This window comes from Triticum aestivum, chromosome 3D (assembly GCF_018294505.1).
Source record: "Triticum aestivum cultivar Chinese Spring chromosome 3D, IWGSC CS RefSeq v2.1, whole genome shotgun sequence".
Lineage (NCBI taxonomy): Eukaryota > Viridiplantae > Streptophyta > Magnoliopsida > Poales > Poaceae > Triticum > Triticum aestivum.
Window position 1 is genome coordinate 466,236,631 of NC_057802.1, and position 10,755 is coordinate 466,247,385.

Consider the following 10,755-nt stretch of genomic DNA (forward strand, 5'->3'; position numbering starts at 1 on the left):
TTCTACGATCTGATCGTGGAGGAGAATATTTGAGTTACGAGTTTGGTCTTCATTTGAAACAATGTGGAATAGTTTCGCAACTCACGCCACCTGGAACACCATAGCGTAATGGTGTGTCCGAACGTCGTAACCGCTCTTTATTAGATATGGTGCGATCTATGATGTCTCTTACTGATTTACCGCTATCATTTTGGGGTTATGCTTTAGAGGCGGATGCATTCACGTTAAATAGGGCACCATCTAAATCCGTTGAGACGACACCTTATGAATTGTGGTTTGGCAAGAAACCCTAGTTGTCGTTTCTGAAAATTTGGGGTTGCGATGCTTATGTGAAAAAGCTTCAACCTGATAAGCTCGAACCCAAATCAGAGAAATGTGTCTTCATAGGATACCCAAAGGAGACTGTTGGGTACACCTTCTATCACAGATCCGAAGGCAAGATATTCGTTGCCAAGAATGGATCCTTTCTAGAGAAGGAGTTTCTCTCGAAAGAAGTGAGTGGGAGGAAAGTAGAACTTGATGAGGTAATTGTACCTTCTCCCGAATTGGATAGTAGTTCATCACAGAAATCAGTTCCAGTGATTCCTACTCCAATTAGTGAGGAAGCTAATGATAGTGAACATGAAACTTCAGATCAAGTTACTACTGAACCTCGTAGGTCAACCAGAGTAAGATCCGCACCAGAGTGGTACGGTAATCTTGTTCTGGACGTCATGTTACTAGACCATAACGAACCTACGAACTATGAGGAAGCGATGATGAGCCCAGATTCCGCAAGATGGCTGAGGCCATGAAATCTGAGATGGGATCCATGTATGAGAATAAAGTGTGAACTTTGGTTGACTTGCCCGATGATCGGCAAGCCATCGAGAATAAATGGATCTTCAAGAAGAAGACTGACGCTGACGGTAATGTTACTGTCTACAAAGCTCGACTTGTTGCGAAAGGTTTTCGACAAGTTCAAGGAGTTGACTATGATGAGACTTTCTCACCCGTAGCGATGCTTAAGTCTGTTCGAATCATGTTAGCAATTGCCGCATTTTATGATTATGAAATTTGGCAAATGGATGTCAAAACTGCATTCCTGAACGGATTTCTGGAAGAAGAGTTGTATATGATGCAACCAGAAGGTTTTTTCGATTCAAAGGATGCTAACAAAGTTTGCATGCTCCAGCGATCCATTTATGGACTGGTGCAAGCCTCTCGGAGTTGGAATAAACGTTTTGATAGTGTGATCAAAGCATATGGTTTTATACAGACTTTTGGAGAAGCATGTATTTACAAGAAAGTGGGTGGGAGCTCTGTAGCATTTCTAATATTATATGTGAATGACATATTGTTGATTGCAAATGATATAGAATTTCTGGATAGCATAAAAGGATACTTGAATAAGAGTTTTTCAATGAAAGACCTCGGTGAAGCTGCTTATATATTGGGCATCAAGATATATAGAGATAGATCAAGACGCTTAATTGGACTTTCACAAAGCACATACCTTGATAAGATTTTGAAGAAGTTCAAAATGGACCAGTCAAAGAAAGGGTTCTTGGCTGTGTTACAAGGTGTGAAGTTGAGTGAGACTCAATGCCCGACCACTGTAGAAGATAGAGAGAAAATGAAAGTCATTCCCTATGCTTCAGCCATAGGTTCTATCATGTATGCAATGCTGTGTACCAGACCTGATGTGTGCCTTGCTATAAGTATAGCAGGGAGGTACCAAAGTAATCCAGGGATGGATCACTGGACAACGGTCAAGAACATCCTGAAATACCTTAAAAGGACTAAGGATATGTTTCTCGTTTATGGAGGTGACAAAGAGCTCGTCGTAAAAGGTTACGTCGATGCAAGCTTTGACACTGATCCGGATGACTCTAAGTCCCAAACCGGATACGTGTTCATATTGAACGATGGAGCTGTCAGTTGGTGCAGTTCTAAGCAGAGCGTCGTGGGGGGATACACGTGTGAAGCGGAATACATAGCTGCTTCGGAAGCAGCAAATGAAGGAGTCTGGATGAAGGAGTTCATATCCGATCTAGGTGTCATACCTAGTGCATTGGGTCCAATGAAAATCTTTTGTGACAATACTGGAGCAATTGCCTTGGCGAAGGAATCCAGATTTCACAAGAGAACCAAGCACATCAAGAGACGCTTCAATTCCATCCGTCATCAAGTGTCGGAAGGAGACATAGAGATTTGCAAGATACATACGGATCTAAATGTTGCAGACCAGTTGACTAAGCCTCTCTCACGAGCAAAACATGATCAGCACCAAGACTCCATGGGTGTTAGAATCATTACAATATAATCTAGATTATTGACTCTAGTGCAAGTGGGAGACTGAAGGAAATATGCCCTAGAGGCAATAATAAAGTTGTTATTTATATTTCCTTATATCATGATAAATGTTTATTATTCATGCTAGAATTGTATTAACCGGAAACTTAATACATGTGTGAATACATAGACAAACAGAGTGTCACTAGTATGCCTCTACTTTGACTAGCTCGTTAATCAAAGATGGTTAAGTTTCCTAGCCATAGACATGTGTTGTCATTTGATGAACGGGATCACATCATTGGAGAATGATGTGATTGACTTGACCCATCCGTTAGCTTAGCACTATGATCGTTTAGTTTATTGCTATTGCTTTCTTCATGACTTATACATGTTCCTATGACTATGAGATTATGCAACTCCCGAATACCGGAGGAACACTTAGTGTGCTATCAAACGTCACAACGTAACTAGGTTATTATAAAGATGCTCTACAGGTGTCTCCGATGGTGTTTGTTGGGTTGGCATAGATCGAGATTAGGATATGTCACTCCATGTTTCAGAGAGGTATCTCTGGGCCCTCTCGGTAATGCACATCACTATAAGCCTTGCAAGCAATGTGACTAATGAGTTAGTTGCGGATGATGCATTACGGAACGAGTAAAGAGACTTGCCGGTAACGAGATTGAACTAGGTATTCATATACCGACGATCGAATCTCAGGCAAGTAACATACCGATGACAAAGGGAACAACGTATGTTGTTATGCGGTTTGACCGATAAAGATCTTCGTAGAATATGCGGGAGCCAATATGAGCATCTAGGTTCCACTATTGGTTATTGACCGGAGATGAGTCTCGGTCATGTCTACATAGTTCTCGAACCCGTAGGGTCCGCACGCTTAACGTTCGATGACCATCAGCATTATGAGTTTATGTGTTTTGATGTACCAAAGGTAGTTCAGAGTCCCGGATGAGATCACAGACATGACGAGGAGTCTTGAAATGGTCGAGACATAAAGATTGATATATTGGACCATGTTATTTGGATACCGGAAGTGTTTCGGGTGATTTCGGATAAAATCAGAGTGCCGGAGTGGTTACCGAAACCCCCCGGGGAATTAATGGGCCACCATGGGCCTTAGTGGAGAGAGAGGAGGGTAGCCAGGGTAGGCCGCGCCCCCCCTGGAGTCCGAATAGGACAAGGGAAGGGGGGCCTTTCCTTCTCCCTCTCTCCCTCTCCTTCCTTCCCCCTCTCTTCCCTTGTTGGGAACCTACCAGGAATAGGATTCCTAGCAGGAATCCTACTTGGGGCGCGCCCCATGAGGGCCGGCCGGCCTCCCCCTTGCTCCTTTATATACGGGGGCAGGGGGGCACCCTAGGAGACACAAGTTGACAGTTGTCTTAGCCGTGTGCGGTGCCCCCCTCCATAGATTTCCACCTCGGTCATATCATTGTAGTGCTTAGGCGAAGCCCTGCGTCGGTAACTTCATTATCACTGTCATCACGCCATCGTGCTGACGAAACTCTCCCTCAGCCTCAGCTGGATCTAGAGTTCGTGGGACGTCACCGAGCTGAACGTGTGCAGATCGTGGAGGTGTCGTACGTTCGGTGCTAGGATCGGTCGGGTCGTGAAGACGTACGACTACATCAACCGTGTTGTCATAACGCTTCCGCTTTCGGTCTACGAGGGTACGTAGACAACACTCTCCCTCTCGTTGCAATGCATCACCTAGATAGATCTTGCATGATCGTAGGATTTTTTTTTTGAAATTACTGCATTCCCCAACATTCACAAGTTTTACCATGCTGTTGGGGACAACTTTGGGGAGATAAACAAAGCCTTTATCGCATTATTGCCTAAAAAAGATGGAGCAACTGAGATCAAACATTACAGGCTGATTAGTCTGATCAACTCGGTGGCTAAGCTGATTGCAAAGGTGATTTCGATGAGGCTGGCTGGAGTCATATCGAACATCATCTCCCAAGCCCAATCAGCTTTCCAAAAGGGAAAATGTATCCATGATAGCTACCTATACGTCCAGAGCTGCGTCAAACATCTGTATAGGAATAGAAAACTAGCACTCCTCTTCAAATTAGATATAGCTAAGGCCTTTGATTCAATTTCTTGGGAATACCTGCTAGAGCTTCCTCAGGAAATGGGATTTAGTGACGCTCGAGGGACTAGATTTCCATTATGTTGTCCCCGGCGACATCCTGTTGTCCCCTCAATGGTTATGCAGGACCTCCAATCCTACACTGTCAGGGCTTACAGCAGGGTGACCCTCTCTCGCCCTTGCTCTTCATCATAGCAATTGATCCTCTCCACCGCATCCTGGCCACGGTTACGGATCAGGAGATCATCGCCCCACTTCCAGGAAGAGGCATTAGTATGCGCATTAGTCTATACGCCGACGATGCAGTTATCTTCGCAAACCCTAGCAAAGACGAAGTGAATTCACTACTAGAGATTCTCAAACTCTTCGGGGAGGCGACGGGATTAAGGCTCAACCAGGAGAAATCCACTGTGGCCTCCATTAGATGCGATAGATTAAACCTCACCGACATTCTCCAAAACTTTGGCGGCACGATCGTCGATTTTCCCATGACTTATCTAGGGCTTCCTATCACAACGCATAGGATCAGGCTAGTTCATCTTCAGTTCATCCTCGACAGAATTAGGGCGCGGCTCGCAGGGTCGAAAGGAAAACTTATGAACCTGGTCGGGCGAAGGGTTTTGGTACGTGCGGTGCTATCTGCACTACCCACCTTTGCCCTTACGGTTCTCCGGCCGCCAAAGAAACTGCTGAAGGAGATTGACAAGAGTCGCCGTAGATTCTTATGGGCTCAAGAAGAACAACTGTCAGGAGGAAAATGCAAGGTCGGATGGAAGAAAGTGTGCACTCTGATCGACAAGGGTGGTCTCGGAATCCAGGACCTCAACTGTTTCGGCAGAGCGTTGCGATTGAGATGGCTCTGGCTAGCTTGGACAGAGCCAGATCGTCCCTGGAGGGGCTTTCCCACCCCCTGCGACAAGAGAGACACAGAGCTCTTCGCCGCAGCCACTAAGGTCACCATTGGTGATGGAACGACAGCCTCGTTCTAGACGAGTAACTGGATAGGAAGTGAGCCCCTCTGCATTTCCTTTTCGATGCTGCTCCAACACTCCAGACGCAAGACCAGGACGAGCAATGGATAACAAACTTGCAACATGGTGATTGGCAATCCATAGTTATCGATGTGGTCCGCCTAGTAAGGATAATCCGACAACAGGCAGGTAGACTAAGCGAGCAACTCCATGACACGATCAGATGGACTCCAAGCTCAAAGGGTTGCTACTCCACCGCCTCAGCATACAAGATACAACTCAATGACATCCCATCCACGGACATGAGAAGCTATATATGGAAAGTCTGGGCTCCTGGCAAGATCAAACTCTTCTCATGGTTAATACACTTAGACAGACTTTGGTGCAACGATCGCCTACAACGCTGAGGATGGTCGAATGCATATTTCTGCCACTTTTGCTCTCGAAACTTAGAATCCTCTGTCCATCTCTTGTGGAACTGCCACTTCTCACGGGCTGTTTGGACAGAGGTGGCGAAGTGGAATGGATGCTCGGCTTTGGCAATCCCGAGTGAAGAGCAGCTCAGCACATCCTCCACGGTTAAAACAGCGATCTCGCAAGCCAACACAGAGTGCAGAAAGGGGGTAAAAATCATGATCATGGCCACTACATGGGAGATTTGCTGCGAGAGAAATGGCTGCGTCTTCAGAGGCAAACGGGCAAACTCCGCGGACATCATTGTGGCAATACGGAGGAATATGGAACAATGGCGCCTGGCAGGCGCCAAAGCCATAGAGTCTCCCTTCGGGGACACAGTCCCGAGATAGAGGGTTACGACAAGCTGCAGGGGGCGGCCCCCCCTCTGTCTTTCTCTTTTTCATTTTCGGACCACTTTGGCCTGTTTTTGGATCTTCTGGATCCATGTCCTGTATTGTTTTGTCACTCTATCCCTGCTAAATCTATTGAAGCCAGACAAGTTGGATCTTTCAAAAAAAACACTGGGCCATGGTAGAGAAGGCCGGTGGACAGCGTCGGGCTCATCGAGGCGCGAATCGTCGACACACATGGGAGTCAACGCGGAGGCCTCCTATACCTCGCCCCCAGTGCTTGAAGAAGTGGATGGCGCTCACGGCACCCGAGCGGGCCGCGACCCAGGTAGCTGGCTCGACTGGTATTCACTTGCTCGCTCGATACCCCTTAAAAAACTTGCTCGCTCGATTGTTTCTCGCCGCTAGGGATATGTCTCACTTATAGCGACATGTGTGCCGGGTTCCCTGAAGGATTTTCCCTAATCGCTACAGTATAGGGCCGACTCGTTAGTTCGCTCGCTACGCTCCGTTCAGTTTGTTTTGTTTTTTTCTTTTTCTTTTGGTTTTCTATATTTCTTCAATGGTTTTCTTTTCTATATTTTCTTTGTTGTTTCTTCAGTTTTATTGTTCTTCACCGGGTTTCTACATTTTTTTATCGGTTTGACAATATTTTTTCTTTATTTTCCTTCATTTCGATATTTGATTTTTTTTCTTCACCGGTTTTCTTTGGTTTTTCTTTTTCTTCGTTATAAATTTAGTTTTCTTTTATTCTACACTGGTTTTCTTTCATTCTTCATTATAGTTTGGTTTTCTTTGTTTTATTCGCCTTTTCTTTTTTGTTTCTTTCTTTTTTGTGTCGATTTCATTGTTTCCCTTTTTGCTCAACACATGTTAACTTTTTTTAGTACACATTCAACATTTTTTGTATACATCAAAAACAAATTTTATATCCATGCTAATCATTTTTTGCAATGCATGATTAATGCTTTTTAAAAACTTATATTTTTGTGTCTACTTTTTTCCATACACAATGTACATTTTTGGTATATTTATCGAATACATTTTTTGAATACACATTCAACATTTTCCGAATACAAGAATAACGTTTTTAATACACGCTCAAAAACTCATACACATTTTTTTAATGTTTCATAAATATATTTCAAATAAAAGATTAACATTATTTTAATACATGATTAACATTTTTTCTATACACATTTACATTCTTCAAATGATTGATTAAATTTTTTCAATAAAATATTATTTTTTTCGAATACATGGTCAACATTTTTTATACACATTTAACATTTTTAAATTCCTAATTAATATTTTTCAAATATAATATTTCAATTCTGTTCATACATGGTCAACAATTTTTTAATACAAACAAATTTTCTCTACACGCATTTACTATTTTTAAAGTGTCTACTTAATATTTTTTTCGAATTTTTTCGCAGCATATTTTTTCTAATATTTTTATTTATAATATTTGGAAGTATAAACACTTTTTTATAGTTGCACCAACATTTTTTATAACACCGCACATAGAACTTAAGTAATGTTTTATATATGTGTATTTTAGTTCTTTTGAAAATATAAAACATAAAAAAGGAAAACAAGAAGAAAAGACTGAAAACGAGTGAACAGACGAAAGAGCGAAAAATGAAGAGCTAACAGCGCCGCTGGCCTGGCCCATTATTCCGCAGCTTCAGGCGAACGGGTGGTTTTGTCTCGCTAAAGACAAGACATAGCCGCAACCGCCTTTCGCAGGCTGTTCGCTTGCTCAAGTATGCGTCGGCAACGCGCTCTCTAAGAAAATCATGAATCTGGGGAAAATCATAAGTTTAAAAAATCTTGAATTTTAGAAAACTTCACCAAGTATGATTTTTTTGTGAATTTGAGAAAAAAGTTCAAATTTGTTTGAAATACTTCCGGGAATCTGGGAAAAATAAAAAAAATTGGAAAATAGTTTACGAATTTGTAGAAGTTCTTGGATTTGAAGTGTTCCTGAATTCAGGATTTTTTTTTATTTTATTTTTGCAAATTTGGAAAGTTCATAAATTTGGGAAAATATTGTGAACGAATAAAAATAATAAAAATCAAGCAAAACAAGTGAAACATAATCCAGATAAACCCAACCCAAACAAACCGGAAAAAGGAGAAGAAGAAAAAATGCATGAAAGAATGTTCCCAAATGCTCACCATCGAGGTTCTACACCGTCACCTCGAGCAATATAACTCGCCCCAGGGTGCCCTAGCCCCACTTTCCCTTCCCATACTCCCTCATCTCCCTTGCTCGCGACGGTAATCACGGTTCTCGCACACGCCTATGTTGCAGTCACCGCTGTCGCCCATCCCCACCCACACGACCATGAGCCGACTCGAGCCACGCCACGTCAAGAAGTTTTGCCATGCCTCCCTCGCCCCAAGTTACAACCTGGACGTCATCTTTTTCGTCTTGGGCCTGCTGTCGTCATGCCCGATCCCCTAGCTCCGACGAGTCTCAAAGCTTCTGCTGCCTTGCCTAATTTCCCTCCGGTGTTTCCGACGCTCATGGCGCCTCCCCAACAAGCCGATGGACCCAAGCTCCTTCCTCCATGCCGTCGTGCTTCGGTAGCCACCGCAGCCATCCTTGGCATTGTTGTCGTCCTCTCTGATCTTGCGTGAGACCCTAGGGTGAGCTTTTGTCTCGTTTGCCCCCATTTTCTCAGAGTCACCACTTCACCTAGCTCGATGCTACGCGCGGCACTGCCCTCGCTCGGCGGCGGCAGCCACCTTCCGTCCACCCCACAGCCCAACCCAATGCAACAATAGACATCTTTTCTGAGAAACTATAGACATCTTTTCTGAGAAAAAGGAGCACTACATTAGCCGGGCCGTATACTAAGTACTGGGCTGCTCGTGGAGGCATATCAACACAAAGTAACACTGGGTTGTTGTAGAGAAGGCCGTGGACAGCGCCGGGCCCACCAAGCGGGGAACCGTCACGCATGGGGTCAACGCGCAGAGCTGCCGTTTCACACGAGACCGTCCAAGCTCCTTCCGGCGCGGGGCCCACGCGGCCCGGGAATCCGAGGCGGAAGGGATCATTCCAACAGTCGGAAATCGCGAAGCCCCCCGCGCCCGGTCTTTCATGGACCACACCGCGGACCCACCGCACAGCCCCAGATAAGGTGTGCCGCGGCGCGCGGCGCACCGAGGACCCCGACCAGGTCGCGTGACGGGGTCGTGGGTACGCGCGGGCCCACCGCGCCGGCGCCCGCTAACCCATCACTTCCCCGTACACCTGGCGCCCTACAGCCCGCCGTAGCGCAGTGGAATCCAATGCGGCATATCCCCACAAACTTCCCCCAGCATCTCTCCACAGATCGCTATTTACACTTCCCACAGTGTCTCGTGGCCCGCCAGGGACTTTTATCTGAGACTGAAAAAGTCAGGTCCTTGGGAGGAAGAGTTTTAAATCGAACAGTGGCTCGCGGTTTCCCGCCCACTTGGCGCGCAGTTTCCCGCTTAATTCCGCGCCGGCGGATCGGAGGGACGGGAGGCGGCCACGTCACCGATCCCGCCCCGCCTTCCCCCGCACGGCGCCGTCCGTTGGAAGGCGGGGATCCTCTCGCCGCGGGCGCGTCCATTATAAGCCGCCCCTGCCCACGACGCTTCCCTCCCAAATTCCCCTTTCAAAACAAGGAAGGCCAAAATTTCTCCCCCCCGAAATAAAGCATCCAATGGCCATGGAGAGCGGCGCTGAGGCGGCGGCGGCGGCGGCGGCGGGCTACTACGGCGGCAACTGCGGGTGGGAGACGCCGAAGCGGGAGGAGTGCCGCATCCCGGCGACGCTGCCCTGCCCCGCGGCGCCGAGGAAGGCGGCAGCGGACTTCGGCACGCCCCGGCGCCCGCCCAAGAACGGCTACTTCCAGCCACCGGACCTCGAGGCCCTCTTCGCGCTCGCCCCGCGCCGGCAGGCGTCTTGCGCGTGATTCTGCCCGCTTCGGCGGCGGCACGCGGCGGCCGGCCGCGGAGGGCTCTGTTTTGGGTCGATTTTGGGAAGTGTAGATACTTAGCCAGTTTCTCCTCTGTTGTACTAGTAGCGGTAGCGGATTAGGTGTGTTCTAGGGAGTGGTAGTATGTAGCTAGGTAGGTGGGCAGAGGAACTGATATGAGCGGGGAGCTGATGAGCATATGGTTTTTGTATCGGCTGGAATGAGAAATCCTTATTTGTTTCTTGGCACTGATGCGACTCTGCTTGCTTGTTGCGCACTTCTGTATCTGCTCTGCTCAAGTGCTGATGTTGCTGAAGTTCTGATGTTGTTCTTCATGATGCCATTGCGATGTCGATTGTTGAGCTACGATTAATTTTTACTGCAAAGAATCCAAGGTCAATAATGGCGGCCACTGTAAGCTGAATGCGGCTGCTGACCCTGTGCGGTCGGCTCCTCACAGAGGGAAGCGTCGCTGTATGCACTGCATGCCAGTGATTTCTTGCTTTGCTTCCATGCGAGGCATCTGACGGTGTGATCACCAATCAACCTGTGGCTTCAAGGTTTGAAATGCCTCCTGTCCAGGCTGCAATCAGAAACCACAGTGCAGTGACTCGATCCCACAGTGC

The 10,755-nt window shown here is 46.5% G+C and overlaps 1 protein-coding gene across 1 annotated transcript; it reads left to right on the forward strand.

Moving 5' to 3' along the window:
- The first annotated feature begins 9,806 nt into the window (after positions 1-9,806).
- Positions 9,807-10,377, forward strand: LOC123074973 (cyclin-dependent protein kinase inhibitor SMR5-like). The gene has a single exon (XM_044497684.1). The coding sequence runs from the start codon at positions 9,875-9,877 to the stop codon at positions 10,124-10,126; it is 252 nt and encodes an 83-aa protein (XP_044353619.1). The 5' UTR covers positions 9,807-9,874; the 3' UTR covers positions 10,127-10,377.
- The last annotated feature ends 378 nt before the right edge of the window (positions 10,378-10,755 follow it).